Source organism: Anolis sagrei, chromosome 5 (assembly GCF_037176765.1).
Source record: "Anolis sagrei isolate rAnoSag1 chromosome 5, rAnoSag1.mat, whole genome shotgun sequence".
Classification (NCBI taxonomy): Eukaryota; Metazoa; Chordata; class Lepidosauria; order Squamata; family Dactyloidae; genus Anolis; species Anolis sagrei.
This window is the reverse complement of record NC_090025.1, coordinates 67,901,071-67,928,834: the sequence shown is the minus strand read 5'-3', so window position 1 is coordinate 67,928,834 and position 27,764 is coordinate 67,901,071. Positions and strand designations below refer to the sequence as shown.

Below are 27,764 nucleotides of genomic sequence, written 5' to 3'. Positions count from 1 at the left end.
AAGGAAGCCTGTTTACCTTCTGATCTGTTCTAATCAAACACCTGAATGTATTTTACCTACTTCTGATATGATAGCTCAAGTAGAATTATAGAATCATAGAGTTGGAAGAGACCTCATGGGCCATCCTGTCCAACCCGCTGCCAAGAAGCAGGAAAATGAGATGTTATAGTTATGTTTAACTAATTGTTTATTATATCATTGTTTTAAACTGTTTTTTAAAACTCTTTTTATGATGTTCAGCATTGAATTTTGCTATTGTTAACCGCTTTGAGTTGCCCAAGGGCTGAGAAAAGCGGTATATAAATGAAGTAAATAATAATAAATAATAAATCACATTCAAAGCACCCCCGACAGATGGCTATCCAGCCTCTGCTTAAAAGCCTCTGAAGAAGGAGCCCCCACCACACTTTGGGGCAGAGAGTTCCACTGCTGAACAGCTTTCACAGTCAGGAAGTTCTTCCTCATGTTCAGGTGGAATCTCCTTTTCTGTAATTTGAAGCCATTGTTCCGCGTCCTAGTCTCCAGGGCAGCAGAAAACAAGCTTGCTCCCTCCTCCCTATCACTTCCTCTCACATACTTATACATGGCCATCATGTCTCCTCTCTGCAATCTCTTCTGCAGGTTAAACATGTCCAGCTCTTTAGGCCGCTCCTCACAAGGCTTGTTCTCCAGACCCTTGATCATTTTAGTCGCCATCCTCTGGACACATTCCAGCTTGTCAATATTTCTCTTCAATTGCAGTGCCCAGAAATGGACACAGTGTTCCAGGCGTGATCTGACGAAGTAGCTGCAGTTCAAATTGGTACAGCTTACAAAATGATCTAAATTACTAGGTCCCATATCAAATTCTCTAAAATGATTTTTTTTTCTATACAAGAAGGTATGTGGGTAGCTGAGGAGGAATCTCACTGTTTGTTCAGTTTTGCTTCACATGGCAAAATAGCCAGTCAAGGATTATGTAGCTCACAAGAGAGTTTTCAGCTCCAGCAGGTAGAGAGATGAGTGTGCTGTGAGGTTTAACTAAGCTTTGAATCAGCTATCCAAGGTGCTGAATTTATTTTATGGTGGTGGTGATGACTCAAAGTGGTCCTGCCATCATCATCAATTTTGTATACCATTACTGTCCCACCTTTTCTCCATTACCAAGACTCAAAGTGGCTGGATGCCTCCTTTAAAAGTTGGACTAGAAATCCGCTCACATGGAAGCCGTAACATGCTACTGACTTCTAACATGCCCTCTTCCTGGAATCATAACATCCTCGGTTTGGATGTTATGCTGAAGTTCGGAAAGAGTCAAAAACATATTGTTGCTGGGTTTTTTTTTTCCAGCAGGCCTTTGATAATATTTAAGGCAGTAGCTAGACTGATTGCCAATTACTTTAGCACATTATATCTACAATCTGAATAGTATACAGCTGGGATGCTAAATTGATTGTATGGATCTTTTTAATCAATGGCTATAGCCACATTTTACCAATCTTATTTAATAGAGTTGCTTTTGTTAATTTTATATGTCTGGTTTTATGTAAATGTCTTATTGATTATTTATGTTTGATGTATTGCATTTTATTTGTTGTATGGCACCATTGTGTGCTATTTTGTAAGCCGCCATGAGTCCCCAAGGAAGATGGTGGCAGGATACAAATAAAGTTGTGTTGTTGTTGTTGTTGTTGTTGTTTGGGCAGTTTTTGTGTAACAACAACAACAACAACATGTAACACAATTTGAAAACTTTTCTGTTCCTGTTTTGAAAGTGTTATTTCCTGTTTAATTGTGCAGTACTTACTTTGAAAGCAGTTGGTATACTCCAGAAACTTTTTTTTTGTAGCTGCCATTTTTAACCTTTCAATGTGCTGTTTTAAACCTTTCATATGCCATTTTTAACCTTTTGTTTAATAATTTTCCCCTGATTTTATGATAACTAATTAGGAAATGATATTTATAACCCAGGAACAAAAATTGTGTTATACAGTGAAATGTTTTTTTTCCCTTACCTCTCTTTCCTTGTGTCTCGAGGCGGGTTACAATATCGCTAAAAATAGATAATCATCTAAAAACATTCTATAGAACACACATATTAAAGCATATTTCTACAAAATACATATTAAAACACACAGAACAAAGATTAAACATAAGAAGCAAATTTAGAAGTTGTAATTAAATCTGGCTGAGTAGGTCTGCCAGAATAAGTGAGTCTTTAGATCGATTTTAAATTCTGACAGCTCATTTAGCTGTCAGAACTCTTTCAGCAGGTTGTTCTACAGTATTGGGGCGGCTGATGAAAAAGTCCTCTGAGTGACAGTTACCAGTTGGGTTCTGGCTGGTTGGAGTAAGTGTCCTTCAAAGGACCAAAGTGTCCTAAAGGGCTGATTGTATGGAATAAGTCAATCCTGTAGATAACATAGACCCAAAGCATGTAGGACTACTATAGTTGTCCATTCCATAGCTAAGTGCAAAAACACACCACAGCCACAAAAAAACGATGACTGATTATAAATACACAATCCATCTAGTGAAGCTACTTTTTCATAAAGGTAAAGGTTTCCCCTTGGCATTAAGTCTAGTCAATTCTGACTATGTGGGGTGGGGTGGTGGTGGTGGTGGTGCTCATCTCCATTTTTAATGCAAAGAGCCAGTGTTGTCCTTAGACAACTCTTAGGTCATGTGGCTGGTCTGAGTGCATGAAGCGCCATTACCTTCCCGCCAGTGCGGTACCTATTTATCTACTCACATTTGCATGTTTTCAAAGTGCTAGGTTGACAGAAGCTGGGGCCATCAATGGGAACCCATCCCATCACATGGATTTGAACCCCTGACCTTCCAGTCAACAAGTTCAGCAACTCAATGGTTTAACCCACTGCAATCCCCTTTTCATAGTCCCTTTTTCTTACTTTTTCATAATCCCTACAAAACTCACCGGGTGTGACAATGTTGGAGCCACAGGCCTACATTTTGCATCAGATGTTGTGTCTGTTGTCATTCAGTTGTATGGAGGGAGTTCACTGCAGACAGAAGCCATTCTCCTCTTGATCATGTGGGGGTTGATCAGTCACAGAGGCTGCTGAACAGTGAATGGGGACTGAGAAACTCTCACAGTCACTGTGTATCTCGAAATGAGAAGATATGAAGCAGTCACAAATGAGTAGCTTTTGGCTATGCGTTGGTGACTACACAATAGAATTGTGGTCGTTATTTAGTATTCAGTCAAATGAAAATATTGGAGAGCTGATGCAGAATTGGAGTCTGAATTATAGTACTCCAGAGCTTCCATCACATTATGAGTCACATTTACAATACACTAAAGTCCAACTTTCTTTATGCCATCACAAAAATACTGTATTAAGACTCCATACAGTGACCTATAAATGACATGTCAATGATAGGTGGCATTTATATGTTCAAATGGAGGAGTAAATTTTACTGATTTTTTACAGTCCTTGTCCCATTAAACTATGTCGACTGGGGATATGAAATGATTTTGCAATCTACATAGACTTTTCTTATTCCTTCATATAACTAAAAGCAACATCTAGACTTTGTGATTCTAGTATTTTTCCTCTGATATATTTTCTGCTCTTACTAAGTTTTGTATTTTTAGTTGACTAATAAAGGCAATATGGACACAAGCATACCCTCTTTATGAAGGCCATAATATTGGCACTGTATTTAACATGGCTGTGGAACATATAGTCCTATTCAGTACCAGGCTTACCATTGTGCTTAGGTATGCTTAAGCACAGGGCCCCATTGCCCCGGGGGGGGGGGGGGGGCATCTTCCTGCCCCCTGCCCAATTATGATGGATTTTGCTTATGTGGTGGGATTCTAAATTTGAAGGCATTCTGTTTTGGAGGGATTCCAGACACAATAATAGAGTTAATAGTTTATGGAAGTCTGCCACAAAGCATACTGTATTGGTTTTGGGGTGCCAAAAATCATTATTTGGAGGGAGGACTTTCCACCCAGGCCCCCCAGTGTGTGCATTTTAATGGGGTTTGCCTCACCTTTATCTGGGGAGTCGAAGGGCTCCCTGGCTGGGGCTGAAGACCTATCATGTTTGCTACCAGTGGTCTTGCTCCGCAACCCAAAGCATAGGCCCAAAGCACCTGGGTCTGCCAGGACCTGCAACCAAGCACCGAGTAAGGAGCTCTGCTTACTTGGCACTTGGGTGCAGGCCCTGGCAAGCCCAGGCACATAGGCCCAAAGCATCCAGGCCTGCAAGGACCTGCACCTGAGCCCCAAGTAAGCAGCACTCCCTACTCAGGACTCAGCTGTAGGCCCTGGCAGGTCCAGGTACGTAGTAGGCATGGGCAATCCATGATTCCAAATGGTTCTAAAGTACTTACGAATCTAGGGGGCACTGGTGCTTTGCTTATAAAGTGTTGCTAAAGTTTTGGTGGTGAAAATTTCAGAACTCTAACAAAACTTTCAAAATATTGTTATAAATGGAAGTTCCTAATTGGTTCTGTCATAATGAAATAATAATGAAATTTTGAAAGTTTTGTTAGAGTTCTGAAGTTTTCACCCCCAGAACTTTAGCAACCCTTTAGAAGTAAAGCACCAGAGTCCACTAGTTTTGTAAGTACTTTAGGACCATTTAGAACCATGGATTGCCCATGCCTAGTACGTAGGCCCAAAGCGTCCAGGCCTGCAAGGGCCTGCAACTAAGCACTTAGTAAGCAGCGCTCCTTTCTTGGCGCTTAGCTGCAGGCCCTGGCAGGCTTGGGCGCTTTGGGCCTGCATGTGTGGCAATCGATCAGAAAAGCAAGTTTGGAGCCAGTATCCACACCCATCTGCCTTTCATATCGAGTTTATTTTGTTCCAGGAGGGGCCGTCCCGATCCATGCCATCTGAATGTATGGAACAAAATGAAAATGCAAATCAAAAAAATGATATATATAACAGGATCATGACGATTAATGAGTATCTCATTTGTCCTAAATCTGGCACTGGTCCTATAGGTATTGTTGGACTGCACAAACTCCCATTAATATAACTAGAGCATAAAGGAGGTTGCTGTCCTATATACATTCTCCATTTTTTATGAAGAAGTGGCAATTTGCATATATGAGTACATAAAACTGCAGAATTAATGCAGTTTGACACCACATTAACTTCTAAGGCTTAATTGTATTGAATCATAGGAGTTGTAGTTCCACAAGATTTTGAGCGTTCTCTCCCAAATAGTGCTACTGCCTCACCAAACTATAAATCCCATGATGACATAGCATTGAGCCATGGCAGTTAAAGTGGTGTCAAATTGCATTCATTCTATAGTGTAGGTGCACCCATAATTATAGTACAACACTCCCCCTCTACTTATCCACAGATTCAATATTCACTGTTTCAATTACCCACTGTTTCAGTTACACTTAAACCTGACTCTGCACATAGAAGATGTCTTTGAAAGGCAGCAGATCACAGGAGCTGTATTCGTAGACCTGTCAGTGGCTTATGATACTGTAAACCACCGCCTCCTCCTCAGAAAAATGTCTAATATCACAAAGGATTACCACCTCACCCACCTCATAGGAAATCTGCTACAAAACAGGAGCTTTTTTATTGAGTCCCAGGGCCAAAGAAGCAGATGGCGAAAACAGAAGAACAGTCTGCCTCAGGGGAGTGTGCTTGCTCCATCAATGTTCAACATTTACACAAATGACCAGTCGTTGCCAGAAGGGACAGAGTTTATCTATGCTGATGATTGTGCCATTACCGCTCAAGCAAGGAGCTTTGAGATGGTTGAACAGAAGCTCTCCGAAGCTCTAGGTGCTCTTACTGCCTATTACAGGGAAAACCAGCTGATTCCTAATCCATCTAAAACACAGACATGTGCTTTTCATCTTAAGAACAGACAAGCATCCCAAGCTCTGAGGATTACTTGGGAAGGAATCCCACTGGAGCATTGCAGCACACCCAAATACCTGGGACTTACCCTGGATTGTGCTCTGACCTACAAGAAGCACTGCCTGAATATTAAGCAAAAAGTGGGCGCTAGAAATAATATCATACGAAAGCTGACTGGCACAACCTGGGGATCACAACCAGATACAATGAAGACATCTGCTTTGCGCTATGCTACTCTGCTGGTGAATGCATGCCCAGTGTGGAACACATCTCACCATGCTAAAACAGTGGATGTGGCTCTTAATGAGACATGCCACATTATCACGGGGTGTCTGCACCCTTCACCACTGGAGAAATTACACTATTTAGCCAGTATTGTACCACCTGATACCAGAACCTCAATCAGTGACTGATACCAAATGAGAGACTCCTTCCTGGGTACACAGAAAACTGAGCATCTTGGAAGATGCTGAACAGACTGCGCTCTGGCACCACGAGATGCAGAGTCAACCTTAAGAAATGGGGCTACAAAGTGGAATCCACATCATGTGAGTACGGAGAAGAGCACACCACAGACCATCTACTACAATGCAACCTGAGCCCTGTCACATGCACAATAGAGGACCTTCTCCCAGTGACACCAGAAGCACTCCAAGTGGCCAGCTTCTGGTGAAAGGACATTTAGCATAATGCCAAGTTTTTAACTTTGTTTGTGTTTTCGAATACATTATAACTGTACCCTCAATTTGCTTATAACACGATCAATAAATAAATAAAGCTGGAAGAAATGAAGACATCACTACAGATGGACTGATTCTATCAAGAAGTCACAGACTTGAGTCTCTGGGATCTGAGCACTATAGCTGATGACTTGGGATCTTGGAGGCCTCTCATTTATAGGTTTATCATAAGTTGAAGTTGACTTGGCAGCAAATAACAACAAGGGTTAAAGAAAGGAAATAAATATACAAATAAATATAAATAATTGTATTTTCAAATGTTCTTGTCCTTGATGAGAAAGGATGTCTTGACACAATGGGACACCTGATTTGAGGGAGGCGGGGGCTGTGGACCACTAGGAGATTTTTTGCCCTACACAAGAACAAAAAGACCAGCACATTTTGCCATAATCAAAATATTGCTATTTCATAGTGCAATTATGTGTTCTTTGGTACTTGGGCAGAGTTTTATTCTCCACCAGTGTTGAATTGGATTGCTGCTGTCACTTGGGATCTGCTCTAGACTGCCAAATGGTAGTGTTTTTCAACCAGTTGTTGCTTCCTGCCCTTTTTGGACCATACAAGGTCACCTATAGCTCTATTTCTGACACGGGATGAGATTGAGTCACTCTTGGTTCCCTTTCACTGGTTTTCTCATCTGATTGTTGTTTCTTGCCCTTGTTGAACCATACAGCATCATTTATAGCTCTATTTCTGACATGGGATGAGTTTGAGTCTCTCTTGGTTCCCTTTCTAGGGGAGTTTCGGAGCCTGTGTTATGCAACATGTAATGGGATACAATCAATTGCTGAAGGTTTTCCCCTGAGGTGACTTGTCATTGTCATTCTTCTCCTCAAACAGAAGTCATAAGGCACTGAATAGTAAAAACTTACTGGATAAGGCTGACTGCGAATGCAAAGAGTTTCACCTCAGGGAAGTACATTGTTGTGACATTTAGTCTCTTTAAATGTGCTAGTGGGAACCCAAGGGCACATAATAATAATGTGGTATCATATCTTATTTGATAAATGCATTTCTTGTTGGCATATGATAGGATGGCAACTGGGAGATGATTTATGGACAGCTTGTCTCCAAGGTACTTTTATTTTTCTTCAGTTCAACAAACACTGTTTGACTCCTCCGCAGTAACTGCCTCGGGGCTGCAAGCATATTTCATATTTAAACATCTTTATAACTACATTGGAACAATGAGATTCTTTCTGAAGAAAGGGTCATAAAAAGAAAAAAAAACATATTTTCAGATATATGTTTAAACTGGCCCTCTAGATTAGGGAAGACAGTGCAGTTGGTGGAAATGAACAATACACTTCAACCCCAGTATTCAGGGGGCTATGCTTAATGACCCCATGGATGATAGTGAACCTTATATTTTGATGATACTTCCACTAGAAGCAGACTATAGAATCACATGGAAGGTTTTAGAGAGACCCATAAATACATGGGTATTTATTTATCGTGTCAAGAGTGAACCAAAATAGTTGTATTGGATTAAAAACAAACAAACAAAACACAAAGTTTGCAGACTTAGTATTCTATTAACTATCCTTTGACCAGTAGTTGGCAGTTGGAGTGTCTCTGGTGTTGCTGCAAGAAGGTCCTCCATTGTGCATGTGGCAGGGCTCAGGTTGCATTGCAGTAGGTGGTCTGTGGTTTGCCTTTCTCCACACTCACATGATGTGGATTCCACTTTGTAGCCCCATTTCTCAAGGTTGACTCTGCATCTCATGGTGCCAGAGTGCAGTCTGTTCAGCGTCTTCCAAGTTGCCCAGTTTTCTGTGTGCCCAGGAAGGAGTCTCTCATTTGGTATCAGCCACTGATTGAGGTTCTGGGTTTTTGCCTGCCACTTTTGGACTCTCCCTTGCTGAGATGTTCCTGTGAGTGTCTCTGTAGAACTTAAGAAGATATTACTTGATTTAAGGTGTTGGCTTGCTGACTGATATCCGAACAGAGGATGGGCCAGAGATGTTAATAGCTTGGTCTTCTCATTAAAGGCTGCTACTTCCCAATGGATGTCAGGTGGTGCAATACCAGCTAAACAGTATAATTTGTCCAGTGGTGTTTGGCATAGACATCCAGTGATTCTTCCGGCTGCCCTCCATTCTACCCCATGTTATTGGCTTATCCAATAAGTCTTGTTTTTTTATGTGTTCAAACTACGACAGCCTCAGTTTAGACGTCTTTGCTCCTGGTGCAGTTTTACCTCTTTAACTTGGCACATGTGCCTTTAAATGTTTCTCAGACTTTTTCATTGATTTGGAGCCTTTCTTCTGGTCAACATCCACCGTCCACAAGTCAGGCCTTTAAATTATTTGAAGACTTCTTTACTTACTGAAAAAATTGTTAAAAAACACCTTCTAATAAACTGAGAGTGGCTTACACAACAAGAAAAAAGTTAAAATCAAAATAACATAGGCTATTTTGATGACTCTGCTATAAATATAATTAATTTTTCCTTTGAATTCTTTATGCATAAACAAGTTATACTTCTATAAATATTCCTTAAAAGACTAGAAACATGCAGAAAGGCTTTAGGATGCAAGATTTCCCTGGTCGCAATACACTTTGGTCAAGGCACTGTACTTCTAAAAATACTTGTACCTTTAAATAAATGCTTGCCAAATTGGGAATAGCATGTGGACTTTTAGAATGGTTACACCATATGTGATAATCACATAGATATTTCAATTTTGTAGAGTCCAATCCTGGACTTTCTTAACTTATCGAGGGAGTTAACATCCCGTCCATTTCTGTTGGTGCATTCTTTTTATTTTTAGCCCCCTAAGTGGAGAATTTCCTTGTTGTTTTTCTGCTTTGTTAGATTTTCTTAAATAATAAAGTAGGTCTGCAGACTCTAGAAGCCTAACTAAAAAAGAAGAAAGGATGGTGAACTTATATGTAAGGTTCAAACGGAGACCAACTGAGTTCTTGCTGAATATTTTAAAAGGAACTATCTTTAGTTCTCTATATATAGAACCTCAGTTTGTTTAAGGTACTCCTTTCCTTTTTTGCATTTATTTTGAAAGACATTGTGGCTTTCTTTCTGTCTAGCTGCCTTCGGTCAAGGCAATATAAATGGTATTCTATTGCAGAGTCAAGTGCTTCTAGCAAAGCACAGGAGACCTTTAGCCTCCAGATGGTTTGGGTAATAACTCCCACAATTCTTACCTTTGCTCATATAACCCTTTCTATCCACAGATTCTAGTTATCTTGAACACATATTCTCAAAATCTAAAAAAGTAAACATTGGTTTTTATACAAGAGATACCATTGTATTTGATGGGACCAAAACACCTACAGGTTTTGGTATCCACAGAGGGTCATGGAACTAAGGGCCTTTCTATATAGGCCCTATATCCCAGGATCTGATCCCAGGTTTTCTCCTTTAAACTGGATTATATGAGTTTGCACTGTCAGATAATCTGGGATCAGCTGTAAACCTGGAATCAGATCCTAAAATATAGGGCATATCTGGAAGGGCCCCAAGTCTCAGTAGATATCAAAAGCTCAGTGTATTAGCTGGGGTGTCTGGGAATTAACTTTCAAATATCTGGAGATTCATTAAACAGAAAAATTAACTAGTAAAATGTATTGTCGAAGGCTTTCATGGCCGGAATCACTGAGTTGTAGGTTTTTTTGGGCTATATAGCCATGTTTTAAAGGCATTTTCTCCTGATGTTTCGCCTGCATCTATGGCAAGCATCCTCAGAGATTGTGAGGTCTATTGGAACTAGGAAAAAGGGTTTATATATCTGTGGAATGGCCAGAGTGGTACAAAGGACTCTTGTCTGATGGAGCTAGGTGTGAATGTTTCAACTGATTACCTTGATTAGCATTTGATTGCCTGGCAATGCCTGAAGCAATCTTTTGTTGAGAGGTGATTAGATGTCCTTGTTTGTTTCCTCTCTGTTGGAACATTAGGAGCTTTGGATAATTAGCCAATAGCAGTGTTCAGTGTTGGTATAGATAGAACCTACCCTTTTCCCCCCATGGACTGCGATTCAAAGAAAAGCACTAGCTTTTCTGAATGATAGCATACCTTCCAATACTGTAGAGCTCTGCAAGTCTTCAGAACAGAGTGTCTTCTTTCTGGAAGCTTTTGTGGCAAGTTTTTGTCATTGTGAGCAATGACTGCTAATTTTGGAAGGGTGGTTATGGCACTGACGTGTGAGGGCAGTGGGAGCTGTCAAAACTTCCTTAGGAGTGCTGCATGTGTCCCTTGGCTCTTGCATTGCCTGCCCCTGTGCCAAGTGTAGCTTCTTACTGCTCCATCACTCTTTTTCAGACCAGGCAGTGGTATGGAAAGGTGGAGAGTAGAAAGACAAATTCTGTAGTTATTCTTTCTATTTATCCTTAGCTGACTAATGTACTCACTGCTATAAATTGGAAGAAAATGCTGTGTTACTCAGCAGAGTAGTACAACAGTTTTCCCTCCAATTTATAGAAGTGAGCACATTAGTCAGCTCAGAATAGATAGAACTGCTCTCGTGCCTTGGGAGGTTAATGAGCCTGAAATAATGATATTAATAATCATGATAAAACAATCTCATTATTGTCTTAATCATTCTAGACAGAGACGCATCATTCTTCAGACTCTTTTAGCAAGGGATGTCAACAGTTTTTAGGAATTTGTTGGATATATTGTGTATACAGTAGACTTGTGCGCGGAATTCATTTCTTCCATTTCCTCAGTTTCTTTGTATATCTTTGGTGCTTCTTTGTATATCTTTGGTGCTGGTAAGGGCCTTCCCTGTGCCAAACCCCAATTGACACGATAGCAGGCGGGAGCCGATCTCGGCTTCTTCTCTGCTTTTCGGCATCACAGTTTTAATCTTTTTTATTAATCCCCCAGCAAATAAAAAGTAAACCCCTCATTCTCTCAAAAGTATTCTCCTCTTCCAAGAGGTCATCACTCTTCCTTACCTGGAAGTGAGAAGCCTCCTTAAAATGCTTTGGAACGAGTGTATGGCTGCTGGCGAGGTGCAGCCCGGGAGAGAAAGTGCGTGTGCCTACCTGCATCCGAAAACCTCCTCTAAAGTAAGAAACAGAGAACTTGCCTCCTTGCCTTGGAAAGACTGTGTGTGTGTGGCATGCATGTCCAGAAAGTGCACGTGCCTGCCTGCTGCCGAGTGTCTCCTCTAGAGGAAGAAACAGAACTTGCCTCATTGCCTTGGAAAGAGTGCATGTGTAGTCTGCAAGCCCAGAAAGCGCACATGCCTGCCTGCAGCTGAGTGCCTCCTCTGGAGTAAGAAGAGTCTGTGTGGCATGCAGGCCTGGGATAAAGTGTGTGCACCTGCCTGCAGCCGAGTGACTCTCCTCTAGAGCAAGAAACAGTGTAAACAAATCCCTAAAATGATGGGTAGGGGATCCTGGGAAGCCCCTCCCCCCTCATAATGGGCTGATAGAAAATTGATTTTTTGGCACCCTCAGAGTGAAAACAGATATCTACCCTCCCTATTTTGGGAGTCTCCCAAAAACAGATCAGGGCCCCATCAAAGCTGGGGCACGAAACAAGTCAAGGTTTAACCTGAAAGCACAAACCTAGTGTACAGTACAATCTCAGTATCTGCATGGGATACATTCCTGGACTTTCCATGGGTATGAGAAATCACACATAACTGCAAACACTATGAAAATAGAGGTTGTTTGGTCCAAAAATACCATACAATTATGCTGGAAAACCAAGACCCCTTCCACACATACTGAACTGGATTTTATGGCAGTATGGACTCAGATAATCCAGTTCCAAGTGGATATTGTGGATTAACTGCCTCCATATTCTGGGTCATATGGCTGTGTGAAAGGGCCCCAAGAGGACATGTTTTCTCATACATGGATACCTGAAACCATGGGTATCAAAGCTCGTAGGGTAATGTTGCATATATAGAACAAGTTTCTTAATGTATTTAATCAAAATGATTACTCATGGGTTCTAAGTTTTTATTTATTTCCATATACTCCCAATATTTCACAGGTGAAAACTGGGAAACGTGTGGCTAAAAATCATCAGCATGTGGTCAAAATGATAAAAGTTATTAATGAAAAAGGACATCAAAGCTAGGAAAGGCTGGAAGATTATGCTTTTGTGGAGTTTTCTAGAGGAGGAAGGATCCCACCATCTCCTCCCTCTCCCATCTGCTGAGTTAAATGAGTGCAAACTACTTTCATACTTTAAACTCAGGCTGGATCTACACTGCCCTTTATCCCAGGATCTGATCCCAGATGATCTGGCAGCGTAGACTCACATAATCCAGTCCAAAGCAGACAATCTGGGATCAAATCCTGGGCTGTAGGGCAGTATAGACCCAGCCTCAGTTTGCACCATCGGAGGTAAGCCAAGGACAAAAGGGAAAGTGTAAGAAAGGAACTGAGACATTCTAAAATAAACCCAAAAAGGGAAATAAGAGAGAATTAGTTGGGTAATTGGGAGGGTTAGAAAGTATAGATTCATACTGTACCATCATACAAGTGATGTCAGTATATAAACAAAAAAAATGTTTTTTTCCCTCATTTGGAGTTACAAACTAAAACTGACAATGAGGAATAGAAAAGGGAAGGAGAGTTGACAAGAAAGGACAAAAGTGAGCAAACACATGTACTATGTTCATCAGTCTGGAAAAACATTGAAATTGTACCACAGAGATGGGGAAGATGCCACCCACAGGCTGCATGTCACCCTTCAACCTAATTATGTGGCTTCCAAACCCCTCTAGTGACCTCCCAACACCCTACTGCCAATTTGGAGTGTTTTCATGTGAAAACCGACTAAATGGATCCAAAACGCCTGTAAATAAAATATGAGCCCCAATATCCTTGAGGATACTTTCCAGGATTTTAGAAACCATAGATATAGATAATAAAAAACCATATTGAAATGAATACCATACAATTATGTTAGAGGACATATTTTGTCAAATATGGGTAGATGGATACCAGTTCATCAGATATAGGGGCCATACCGTATTATAGTTTGGGTCACCCTAGACCAGGGGTCCTCAAACTTTTTAAACGGAGGGCCAGGTCACAGCCCCTGACACTGTCGGAGGGCCAGATAATAATTTGAAAAAAAAAGAAAGAATGAATGAATTCCTATGCACACTGCACATATCTTATTTGTAGTGCAAAAAAACACTTAAAAACAATACAATAATTAAAATGAATAACAATTTTAACAAATATAAGCTTATTAGTATTTCAGTAGGAAGTGCGAGCCTGCTTTTTGGCTAATGAGATAGGGTTATTGTTGTTGTTGTTGTTGTGTGCTTTCAAGTCGTTTCAGACTGAGGTTGAGCCTGAGTGAGGGCCGGGTAAATGACCTTGGAGGGCCATATCCGGCCCCCGGGCCTTAGTTTGAGGACCCCTGCCCTAGACAAATGTTTACCAAGTATCTCCACAACTACACAAATGTTTTACCAAGTTTTATCAAATCTTCCCATTTTAAAGGAATACTTTTTTTTCAGGGGTTATAAGAAACTGTGACAGTTAAAGGTATTAGAAACCTATAAATATGTGTGTTACATACTAATCATAGCCCTTTGGAGCCTTGTCTATCAGATTAATAATAGCAAGCCACAGTTCACCATCCAAACCTAGCAAGGTTCTCATAATTCTTCTGCCACACACAAAAAAAACCCCACAGAAAAATAGGAATGGTTTACACAGACTGCAGCGCTTCAAATATCTGTCAGACAGCAATTAAATTGTACTGTTTCTCAGCAATTATTATAGATATTAAAATGTGCCACAAGTTGCTAAAATCTGAGGCTTTCAGAAGACACTGGAGAATAAAAAATGTAGTTTGGCACATAGTTTCTTCCAAATGTAATGATCTGGACTTTGTCCAAATGCAGTGCCATTTTGAAGAGCAGGGGACAGTGGCTGTTTGCCAAATTATGTTGACGGGCTCATCTGAATTTTGTTTTTTTCCTTTATAATGTGCTAAAATTTAACATTGCAGTTTGCGGGTTTATGATGTTTTCATGAAATTAGACTTCTCCAGTTAATTTCTTCTCTAATGGTCTTTCCCATTGACTCCCGTTGACAGACAATCCAACTTCAGCATTGCCCCTAAAACATTATATCTACCAGATCAAGCAGAATCCATTTGCAAACCCACCTCACAGTTGCAAAATGAGAGGGGAAAACACATATATGGATAAATGTAATTTATTTTTTAAAAAAATCATCTTGTAGTGATAATACCAGGGCCATGTGTTGAATATGGGCCAAGAGATTTCATTTTAATCTCTGCTTTTGAGGTTCTCATTTGTCACAACTGTAAAAGAAAACTTGAAAGGAATGCATGAAGGAGGAAATAGATATTTAGGCACCGTCAGTAATAAATGTGTAATTAATCAAACATGCAGTTTATGAAAGAATGTGCAGAATGTTTATTCATTACTACTGAGCTGTCCCTTGTTGTGTTCCAAAATTTCAATCATCCAAAATTTCAGTCACCCAGCACTGCCCCATTAGCTCCCTCCTTTCAACTGCAAAGAGGTTTGGGCATGCTGTTGGCATCATTCTTTTGTGGCCAGCTGAGTAATTCAGATGTAGTTTCCCTGTTGCCAAATTGATTTCTTGGAGAGAAAAGCAAATGATGAGAAAAATGATTCATTAATTAACCAGTTTAAAATTAGAGAAAAGACTAGCTTACTTAAATTTTCAATTTTCAACTGTCAACTTTTCAGATCATTAGTTCAAGAATTACAAAACGTTTCTGTTATTAATAAAAACTTCATAAAACAAGTTTCCCTGAGTTTTCCCTGTCACACCCAGTCCTTAGGAATTCATATTTCTTCACTTACAGAAGGATATTTTCCCCATAAGATATTGTCTCTTATAAAATGTGATGTGATTTTTTAGTTCATGCTTGAATTTTTTGTACACTTGAAGAAATCAATCAAGTAGCCACTTGGCTGCAGGAAAGCAAAGAAGGACAAAGAAGCAGAGGTCTAGTCATTATTAGCATCCACAAACAAGGGTAAACCCATTAAATCAATTGAATTTCTATAATTGTTGAGTCATGATTGAACCACTGGTACAATGGTTTAGTAGGATTCAGTCCACTGTATTCCATTAAGAATTGTAAGGGGCACTTTTGCTACTAAATTTATAGCTATGGAAGATGGTGACTTAGGATCTCATCACACTGAAGTCCTCAATCCTGGCAATAGTAGGGGGATTTGCTATTATGGCAAATCCAGTGGGGCCCAGCATTGAGCATGGGGAACCTATCACTGTCATTATGCATCATCTGCATCACCCCTAACCTTATCACCTGTTGCTCTCCAGGCCAGGAAAACCCTCTGACTTTAAACACCACACAGCTGAGTAAAAACGCAAGCAGTTTATTGAAGATATTTAAAAGCAGTAGCAGTAAAATGCAATCCACAACAATAAGGAAATTCAATTAGGTAGAAAGATAGATAGAAACAAATAGTCCAGGAAATTGGTCTATCAGAGTTCATGAAAACAGATACTGGAACTTCCAAGGTAAAACCCCAAAACTTGAGCATGAAATCAAGCAAGGCACTTAACACAGGAATCTATTCAAGGCAAGGTTTCTAGGGACCTGAGACAAAGTCTTAACTCAATTCCAACATTGCTTCGTCTCGCTACAGATTCTGCACTTGGCACTTTTATCCCTTAATCTACTCTATATCCCAAGCAGCCAGGAACTGATTTCTTTTCAGCCTTGAATCTGTTATCAATCTCTCTTGCAATCTGGCAGAGCGCCTGAGAGCCTGGTTTGTTTGTCTTTGCTGACTGAAAGCATTTCTTCTATCTACTGACTCATTAATTTCTGCAGCTGGCTCAGATGCCGAGCTTTTCCCAGGCTCAAAGCCTTGGGAATTCTCTGGCCCAGGTAACATACCAACATCCCCAAACATACCATCATCCCCATCATCAGGAACATTCCCACCAGAAAAGTCACTTTGAACAGGAATCCCATTGTCATTCTCTACATCTAGAGCAAACTCATCATTGTCACTCCCAACATCCAGAGTACCCTGATCATTAGACACTAAACTCCAACATCTCCAACCAGCTTCCCCCCCCCCCCCTGTTTTCTATGCAACATGGGAAGCTTCCTGTGTTGTCGGCATTGCCTCCTGCAATGCTTGGACCTCTCTTCAGGCATAGAGCCCTGCTAGAAATAGATCAACATCATGTGATGGGATGCAGCAGAAAAGAGGTGCCTGAAAAGAGGTCCATGTATATAGGATGAGCAATTTTGCCTGTCTGATAAATTCCTAAGTGCAGATACAATTCTGATTCATTTAGATTTTAGATAAGGTGTTCCCATTACAGGAGTTTAAATGTCTTGTGTTTCATGCCATGTGAAATATTGTTTTTTAAGCAGGTTGTGCTATGTGGGTTGTCCAGTGCTTATGTAAAACTGTTATACCAGGGCATGGAGGGTCCTTATCAGAAAAAGATCTCAAAAGTCAACAAAAGTGGACTTTACAGCACACTAGTGGACAAATTAGTTCTTAAATCTCTACCCCCTCCCCAATTTAAGTCATAAGGCCAAAACTGGGATCTAAGGAATTGTCCACTTCTCGTAATACAATTTGTCCATATTCTTATAATTATCGACAAAACAAACACAATTTGTTTAGTTTTGTTCCTCAGCTGCTTCTCATTTTATGTACTTATTTTATATACATTAAATAAATTAGTATGTAAAATAAGAAGATTTTATGTACTAATCTTCTTATTTTATGTACTAATTTATTTAATGTATATCTTGCCTTTCTCTCAGCGTGGGATTCAAAGTAACATATAACATTTTGAAAAACACAATACATTACAAAAGCCTCTTAGTGCAAAGGTTAAATCAGAATTAACTAAACCTCAATTTAAAAACCACAAATTAGAAACAATTTTAAAGTCATTAAAATGACATTTAAAACATAATAAAATAAAAACACAGCACCCCACTGTTAAAAGCTCTTAGCAGCTGCAACATGCTGAAAATCAAATGCCCCCTCAATAAAAAGTGCTGGGATTCTGTTGGAGCCATATGTGTTCATAAGCGGACTTATGTCTGCAGGAAACTGAATTGCACAATTGCAGAATGTCTGCATCCCGTAGAAGGCTCCTATTATGCTACCACATAGTAAAACTGACAAAGTGGCCAATGTACATCAGGGACTCTTGTTGGTGTGCCCTTAAAATCTTTCCAGTTGATTGAAGCTGTTTCTAAGTGCCTCTGCTACATAGTTAGGTATATATAAAGTTACATGATTTAATAGATCCTATAGAATTCTGGCAATTGTCTTTACTTGCCAGCAGACCTATGACCAATCAAATCCCAGGGAAGGGAGTTACATAACTTGGAAGAAGCCACAAGAAGAATCTCTTGCGTCTCTTAACCAAAAATGCCAGAGGAAATGGTGGGACTGGAGGCCTTCTCTTGCAGATCTTAGTAGGCAGGCAGGCTCACGCAGGAAGGTACATTTTTTCAAATAGTCATGAAAATTTTTAAATGTAAACAGATTAGAAGTTATTTATTTATTATTTATTATTTATTTCAGAGTTTTATATACCAACCTTCTCACCTCTTTTGAGGGACTCAGACCGGTTTCCAACCATAAAAACACATACAATCGGTAAAAACATCATAGTTCATATTACAATAACACATTAAAACAACAAATATATCCAAAACTACAGTGGTCAGTTGTCATACTAAAAAACAATTATACATCATCTTTCATCCATGTCTTAGGGTGTTGTCTCACTCATCAAAAGCCTGTCTCCATAACCACGTCTTCACCTGTTTCCTAAAAGTCAGGATAGAAGGGGTGGTTCTGATCTCCGGTGGGAGAGAGTTCCAGAGTCGCGGGGCCACCACCGAGAAGGCCCTGTCCCTCGTCCCCACCAGACGCGCTTGTGAGGCCAGTGGCCTCTCCAGACGATCCTAATAATCTTGATGGTTCATAGGGGAGAATATGTTCGGAGAGGTAAACAGGGCCAGAGTCGCTTGGGGCTTTAAAGGTTAACACCAGCACTTTGAATTGTGCTCGGAAGCTAATTGGCAGCCAGTGGAGCTGGTGTAACAGCGGAGTGGTGTGCTCCCTGTACCCAGCACCCGTTAGTAGTCTGGCTGCCGAGCGTTGGACTAGCTGCAGCTTCCAGACAGTCTTCAGAGACAACCCCACATAGAGAAGTTGTTTACCAACTCTATAGGCTGCCCCCTATAACCTGCCCCAGGCCCCTTCCACACTGTTTCTATATCCCAGCATCCAATCCCAGATTATCTGCTTATCCCAAATTATCTGGTAGTGGAGACTCATATAATCCAGTTTAAATCCGATAATCTGGAATCAGATCCTGGTATACAAGGCAGTGTAGAAGGGGCTCCAGACAGAGTTGGACTCACTGAAGTTTCTGAATAGTTTCCAAAATAATAATAATTAATAAAGGACTGTCCCCTCAAGTCCCATCCAAGAGAATTAACTCAAAAGGATACCATGACTGATGGTACTGAAAGCCACTGGAAGACCTTGCAGAAACAAAGAACACACTCCCCCATCCAATTCCTCTTTTCCCTGTAGCCAGGTCCATATAATGCATTTTATCCAGCAATTCCCACACACGCTAAATAGATCAGAAAAGGCATACAGGAGACTGGCCAAGACCAGTAGCTATTCAGTGTAGATGGATTCCAAGAGGAATATTTTTAGTAGGAGCTGACTACAATTTCTTTTAGACAAGGTAGAACTTTGTTTCTCTGCAATAGGGCATTCATTGCTCCCATTATCAGCACTGTCTCTTCTTTTATAAGCCAAGAAAGACAAGAGTCCAGTGCACATGTAGTGGCTCTCAGTTCTCCAAGGATTTTTTTCCATATCCTCAAGCTGCACAAAATGAAACGTATCTATTAACCAGGGACAAATAAGAGCTAAGATTGCATCTACTGGACCTATCTCAAGTACAGGTTCCCTGTTGGAACAGATTCAGATGTTGAAAGTGTCATGCATACTTTGCTCTGGTGGGGCAGAACATAAAAGGACACTGGCCACTCAAGAAAGCTCTCTGGGCTGACTCTCTGCAGACTCTATTTTTAATACCTCTCAGGCTGTCTGATGTAAAGGACTGGCCATTATTCCTTTCTAGCGTGCCAGGGATTGGTACCATATTTGTGCCCGTTGGCTACAACTGTTTCTTTGTTTCCTGGAAGCTTGCCACAGACTGGCAGCTGATGGCTTGCAGACTGGCCCTAGTCCACAGAGCATCACTTTGAACACTCACTCATTGTATATTAGAATGCCTTCTATTTCAAATCTACATGACTGTGGATGTTCTCAGCTCTGTGTAGAATATTCATCTGAGTCTCTCTCTCTATATAGGAAGCACACAATTATGAGTCTTGATCCTCCCCATCTCAGGCAATAATTCTTGCTTCTTTTCCAACTTGAAAATCCAGCCTGATCAAGTCTTGGCTTCTCTCAAGACTTGTTTTTGGAGCTGCCTTGTTTACATTGCTCCTGGCCCACTCCCTGCCTGACTAGGAAGGCCCACTTCTAGCTCCCGCATACAGTCACTTGGCTAAGTCAATTGACTAACGTGACAGCTGCTACCAAAGAGCAGAACTCTCTTGGCTGTGTTACTAAAATAGAGCCTTGTAAAAATTGCTAAATAATGTAGAGTGTGAGGCCTATTTTTAGACAAGGAGAGATGTTGTAGCACACGTGCTTTCTGCTGAAATGTACACTCTAGATTTGAAGCCATTCACTTCTTCTTGCATGGGCACCTGCAGCACCAGATTTAATTTGTTAATCAGGAGTAAATCCCATGGGCCCCTGTCACATAATTAAAATTTAATATGCACATGGGTTCCTTTTTATTTTTTCAATTCAAGTCAGGTTTAAATATAGAACCTGTACTCTGAAATAGACATTTCACTTCTGAGGGAGATAATATCAACTGTAGAAAGAACAAAGTTCCCAAGAGTCATGCAAGTTCATGCAATGTAACTCTCTCTCTCTTTCTCTCTTCAACTGCTGACTGTCATTTTCAAGGCAAAGCTTAAAGGCGAGTGTCAGTCATAGATTTAGACACAAGTTAAGTAAACTATAGTCCAGGGACTCAGGTTATGAGGTGCTCTAAATTAACCCTCTTTCCAATGTGAAGCATGATTTGAAAGTTATTCAAGATGTGTGTAGTCCTATTGGGCTAAAATGGGCGGCATGCATCTATTTTAGCCCAGGTCACCCACGGAGCCAGCCAGCTCCCATGCTGGCTCCGTGGGTGAAGGAGGGCAGAGCTGGGCATGCCACTGGTGGGCCAACATAGGAGAGCTCCCGTGTTGCTTTTAAATCAGAGGGAGGAAGCCACGCATACCACATGTTCTCATGCTTCCTCCCAAGTGATTATGCTCCCATGGATCCGGGCAAAGCAGAGCATGGGGCACCAGATTACCCATGCCCCACAGTGAAGAAGAGTGCCTCTGCCTCCTGCCGCTGGCCATCTGATGAGGTAGTATGTGTGCATGTGGTAATACTGTGTGGCCTCTTAGAACTGACGTAGAGACTCAGCATACCTTAATCTAGCCCTAGTCAATGTCCTAATCATGCTCTAGTCACGCACAGCTAAAACGTGACTAGTTGAATCAGGTAGTGCCTTGAATGAGCATACCTTTGCAATTATTTATCTCCAAGCATTGATCCTAACTTAAATGAACACCTGTTTGGCCATCTGCTTCCACATTCCAGCATAGTCATTTATGTAGAAAATCACTCTGCCACCCTAGATGCACTCAAACCTACCCGATTTCAGAACCTTATAAGGATTGACATTACAGTGAACCTTCTACATTCACTGGGGTTAGGGGTGCAGGGCCTCTGCAAAGGAAGAAAACAACCAATTAAAATAACACCTTTCCCCCTGACATAAAACGTCTTAAGGAATCTTTAGGGATTTCCATCAGAAGTTGACTATAGAATCACACTGTAGGACATACACATGCCTAGAGAAGTGTTCTTTCTCAGAATCTTTAGATATTCCAGTGCAGCTCTATGGTCTAAGTCAGGGGTCCTCAAACTTTGTAAACAGAGGGCCAGGTCACAGTCCCTCATACTGTTGGAGGGCTGGATTATAATTTGAAAAAAAAAACATGAATGAATTCCTATGTGCTCTGCACAGATCTTATTTGTAGTGCAAAAAACACTTTAAAACAATACAGTCATTAAAATGAAGAACAATTTTAACAAATATAAACTTATTAGTATTTCAATGGGAAGTGTGGGCCTGCTTTTGGCTGATGAGATAGGATTGTTGTTGTTGTTGTTGTGTGCTTTCAAGTCGTTTCACACTAGGTTGACCCTGAGCGAGGGCCGGGTAAATGACCTTGGAGGGCCATATCTGGCCCCCAGGCCTTAGTTTGAGGACTAAGTCTTCCAAAATTGTATCAGAGTCGAGCTTAGTGATTGTATAAGGTTCACTGTAATGTGCAGTGGTGATGAGTCTGATCCATCACCTTTTCCCTGTGCTGATGAATGCAGGGAAGAGGAGATGGGGGCACTGGTCTGTGCGGGCAGTGGACCGGTTCGTATCAGAGTCAGTCTGCCACCCACACTGTGCCCATCCACTGACTTTCCTTAGCATGGGGCTAAACTGGTTCAACTTGGTTTACCCCGTGTTAAGGTCCAAAAGTCCTTCGACATCTTGAAGACAGCAAGGAGCAACTTCTGAGCCACTTCAGGTTGTGTGGTCAGTGTAAACCAGCCTGTTATCATAATTTTCCCATGCTTATATATACTTCTGTGGAGTTAAAATATGAAAGCAAGTCCTACAAAGGAAGACTAAAGAAACTATATCTATTTGGCCTAGAGGACTATTCTTCAAATAACAATACAAACAAAGCTTTATTATGGTCACTGACCAGCTCAAAGATTTAAATAACATGTCTTGGGTCTGAATCCTGACTCATTGTACTAGCAGATGGTCTCTTGCATTGCTGGAATTATTTTCTGGAGTTAGAACAAGGGAGTAGTGCCTGAAGTTTTCTGTTGCACAGCTGTATGTGTATTTAGTCTCTTACATTAGAGTCGCACTCTGAAGAAATCCAGCTTAAATGCTCTAGCAGTCTTTCATTCTGCTATTGTCACATTACATTTAAGAATTGTTTCTTCCTTTTCCTCACCACAAGATTAGTTCTAATAGGTCTGACTCACAGGAAAGTAGAATTCAGTTGAACAGTAGAATAAACATCTTGATGAGAAGAGGTACTTGGCAATGGAATAAGTTACTTATAGGGACAGAGGGCCTTCCAATGGTAGCTGAACACCAATGCCCTGTTACTGAGGTTACCTCCAGAAAATTCGTCTTTAGAGTTTATGGTTTTGTGGAAAAAATATTTTATCATATTCTGTTATTTCTCTTTAAATAACTTGTAATGTGAATTAATAGTGAACTGTTAAAAACACTAAATTGTATAACTATTTCCAAATGTTACTCAAATAACTGAGAAAATTGCTACTTGTGATTGTGTATTGTGCCTTCTATGATGTTGCTGTAAGTCATTCAGAGCATGGAAAGGTACCATAAAAACAATCTGGCATGATATGGAGTATCCTCTAGTTCTTGATTTTCTTAATTGGAATAGATGGCACACAAGGTGCCCTCTAAATCTGCCGTTCTGGTACCATCTTCTTTTCTGGGGACCTCATTACACTCAACACGGGAAATGGCTTTTCCATAGACAATCTGTGGCTTTTGAGGACTAGATACATATTGGATACAGTCATTCAGAGCATGGAAGGGTACCATAAAAACAATCTGGCATGATATGGAGTATTCTCTAGTTCTGGATTTTCTTAATTGGAATAGATGGGACACAAGGTGCCCTCTAAATCTGCCGTTCTGGTAACAACTTCTTTTCTGGGGACCTTCTTACACTCAAAATGGGAAATGGCTTTCCCATAGACAATCTGTGGCTTTTGAGGACTAGACACATATTGGATACAGAAGAAAAAAAGGATGGGTGGAGACATTTTCCAGCCCATCTTTCAAATACTACTGGATGCATAATCTTTACATATGAGTGCCTATGGATTGCAGACAAAAGGGGCAGTGTTTCATGCGACCATACCCATAGAGATTTGTATGCAAAAAGTGTCAGAAATGGGTTATTTCACTTTGTGATGAGGTTCCCGATCTAAACATGCAACAGCTCAGATGACATTGTTGTTTTAAAAATCATATCCTAATTAAATAATGGCTTGGTTCCAGTCTATCTGAAGCCCCTATTTCCCAATATGAACTTGCCTGGGATTCTTCAGTTGATGGCATTAGATTTTTATTAGGGCTGGGCGGTTTCGTTTCGTTAATTCGTAATTCGTTAATAATTCGTTAATTTTTTCAATTACAAAACGATAACGAACCATTCTGGAGCAATTTTTTAAAAAAACGAATTTTTAAACACGTTTTGTAAATGCTTCGTATTTCGTTATTGTATTCGTTTCGTTATTGTTCTGAGGTCGTTTCGTTATTATTTCCGCATGTCTGGGGCAAGTTTTTTGTTTAATTAGTGAAAAAAAATTATAATATCACACCAACAGTCAACAACAGAGGGAGATGGAAGCTTCTGAAGTTTTTGGAGGTTTTTTAGCGTATTTCGCGGTCGCGTCCGCCATTAACGAATTGATTCGTTATTGTTTCGGAAATCGATTCGTTAATGTTTTGTAATTTTTTTCACATTTACGAAATTTCGTAAATATCAAACTTTTTTAAGGGAAAATTTTGTAATTATTTTAAATATTGAAACAAAAAAAACCCCCAAATACAAATCGATTTTAGAAACAAATTTTTCCGTTGTTACCCAGGCCTAATTTTTATGCCTTCTACTGCATATGTAAAGCAGGAGTTTATGTTATGGTTAAAAGTGACTGACAGATCCATCCAGTTGGAGTTCACTTGGAATATTGCTTCAGTTAAAGGAAATAGGTACTGGCATTAACTGATTGAAATATGTGTGTTTATTTTTCAGGAAACGTCTTTGTTGTCAGTCTAGCTGTTGCTGACCTGGTCGTGGCCATCTACCCATACCCTTTGGTCCTGACATCTCTCTTTCACAACGGATGGAACCTGGGATATATGCACTGTCAAATCAGTGGTTTCCTCATGGGCCTTAGTGTCATTGGATCCATCTTCAACATCACTGGAATTGCTATTAACCGGTACTGCTACATTTGCCACAGTCTCAAGTATGACAAGTTGTACAGTGACAAGAACGCTTTCTTCTATGTCATACTTATTTGGGTCTTGACATTTGTTGCCATTGTGCCCAACCTTTTTGTTGGATCACTTCAATACGATGCCAGGATCTATTCGTGTACTTTCTCTCAGTCGGTGAGCTCCGCCTACACAATAGCAGTCGTATTTTTCCATTTCTTGCTCCCTATAGCCATTGTTACATTTTGCTACTTGAGAATATGGATCCTCGTCATTCAGGTCCGGAGAAGAGTGAAACCTGATAACAAACCCAAACTAAAGCCACACGACCTTAGGAACTTTATAACCATGTTTGTGGTTTTTGTACTCTTCGCCGTCTGCTGGGCACCTTTGAATTTTATCGGCCTTGCAGTGGCTGTTGACCCAGAAAGGATAACACCCAGGATTCCGGAGTGGTTGTTTGTTTCTAGTTACTACATGGCTTATTTCAACAGCTGCCTTAATGCTATCATTTATGGACTTCTGAACCAGAATTTCAGACGAGAATACAAACGCATCATTGTGACAATTTGTACAGCAAAAGTTTTCTTCCAGGACAGCTCTAATGATGCAATAGACAGAATGAAAAGCAAACCCTCACCACTGATCACAAACAACAATTTAGTGAAGGTCGACTCAGTGTGAAAAGAGAAGCCTTGTCACTGACAATTTATAGACACTCTGATGTATAACATTTAAAGGCTATGTCTGTTTGTTAGCCCCACAGTTCAAATTATACAATGAAACTTTGATCTTCAAATGTACAAATCCACTCAGAAGCAGTTATCTGTATAGGATTTTTGAGCCAAAGTAATCATTTTGAAATAAATGTCCTCCTATTGCACTACAGTTACTATATACAGTGGACATGATCCAACCAAAATCAACTACCCAAGATCCACTGATGTCAGCGGGAGAGTTAGATTTGGCATTCAATCTCTTCTGCTGACCTCGGTGAGTAAAATGTTTTTATTGGCTGGATAATATTTAGTGATTTGTTGACACATTTCCAATCTTGAAGTACCACCCTATTCTTGTCTTCTTAGAAAGAAGTCCCATTGAAATCACTTCCACGTAAACAGATAACAAATTACCGCTATAGACTAGTTAGAATTACTAAGCAAATAGTTAGAATTACAAAGCAAATAGTTATCAATCTTTCCTTTAGATATATTAGAGATGGACTGGAACTAATAGAGACATGCTGCTTGGTGGTGGTTGTTTTTAAATAAAAGCATCACCCTAATCTTCTTGATCCTTAATCTAAATGTGCAAAGCAAAACTGTCCATCCACAGTAGTTCTTGCTCAAGTAAAATAGGTATTATGAACCAGAAAATCTCACAAACACGTACACAGTTAAAACCAAGGCAACATTTTCAAATTATTGGATAGCATCTGCATCAATATATTTTGGATAATCAATTATAAAGTGTGTCAAATAATAGGAAACCACTAATGAGGAGTAAGCAATAAAGGACAAAAGTATGCATAGTCCCCACATTTGTTCATGTGCTGAGCCTGAAAGTAACCTGTTTCAAATAACAAGTCACTCTAACTTAAATGTATTTTCCAATACCTAGGCTGTATTACAATTGTATGGTTTGCAAATAAAACTGTACCTGTTTTGCTGTTGCTATCATAGTTACAGGGTAGCGTGGCCTCATTACTCAGGTGTGTTTTGTACTACAGGCCTTTGGTTTGTAGCATGAAGATGTTTTGTTTTTAAAAGTGCGTAAAACTGTTTGATCTATTTTGGAATAATGAGAAAGTAAAGAGTTGCTTTTTTAAATGTGTAGCTAATTGGCTCTAACTAGTTTTGAGGCATTGGAACAGAATACCTGATTACCTTTTAAAGTAACTTCCAAGCTTTGTGTGTTGTGAAGAAATGGAAGGTGCATACTGAAATCCCTAAAGATGAAATGCATTTCAAGCCTCACAGATAAAGAATAGTTAGACAAGTGAATGACTGAGGACTTTATCACACAGGGCAGGTAAACCGACATTGCAAGTCAACCACTGCATTTGGGATGGTCCCTATTGCACAACATTATGTGCATCCTATTTCTAGTCTGCCTCCTTCCCATGATTATCACATCCTAGCCATTGAAGGATAAAACCCATCAATAGCCCCCAATCCCACAACGTTCCCATCACCTACCTTGATGTGATGGATCCCTTCTGCTTCTGTGCTGGTATGCTGGCAGTAAAATGATGCCTGGGGGTGGGATTCTCTTCCTCTCCCCCTTACTATTCCCAAAATGGCTAATTCCTATTTATTTTATATATTATAGCTATATTTGCCTTCTTTTTTCAAACCTGGAATTGCAGAATTGCTCTAAAATTATTTTAAAATTACAGCACAGCGGTAATGTGGGAAAGTGGGGTTATAAGGGTAAGTGGCAGTATGATCTTGGAGGCCATGAATTGGTGCAATTGCAAGAATGAAGAAAAGTACAATGTCAAAAGGATTCAACCCAGTGTATATCTGCTATCAATGATAGTGTGACTGTGGTGAAACTGTGGGTTTGTGTGATAAAGTCCTAAGTCTCTTTTCAAGAGCGGATATGTAGCACAAAAGATTCTGTTCTCATGAGAGCTTCATAGGATTCTATGGCTGTAGCCTGTTAAAATGAAATCTTGGTAAATAAAGCACTGAAGTTTTCACACTAGATTCCATTACTATTCCTCTGCTACTATCTTTTTACTACTGAATACCCTGGTGGACAATAGAGCATCAGAAAAGAGCCTACATTTATGAAGATGGAGGTCTCTGTTGGAGAAGGATCAGAGATTTATAGTTATATGCCACAGATTCATGTGTTCCCACAAATGTCTGTGTTTTTTTATGATGATAAGGATAAAGGTGATATGAAACATAGGTATATGCAAAACGATCATTTCCAGATCCTGGCAGTTTGGCTAGAGGTTTATCCAAGTCCCCTTTTCAAATTCTACT

At 40.1% G+C, this 27,764-nt stretch overlaps 1 protein-coding gene across 1 annotated transcript in view; it reads left to right on the top strand.

The window, feature by feature from the left end:
• MTNR1A (melatonin receptor 1A) overlaps nucleotides 1-27,477 on the top strand; it is a 116,614-nt gene extending 89,137 nt beyond the window's left edge. The window contains exon 2 of the mRNA XM_060778599.2: nucleotides 24,584-27,477. Coding sequence (XP_060634582.2) covers nucleotides 24,584-25,452 — 869 coding nt within the window. The 3' untranslated portion in view covers nucleotides 25,453-27,477. The remainder of the gene's footprint in view (nucleotides 1-24,583) is intronic.
• The last annotated feature ends 287 nt before the right edge of the window (nucleotides 27,478-27,764 follow it).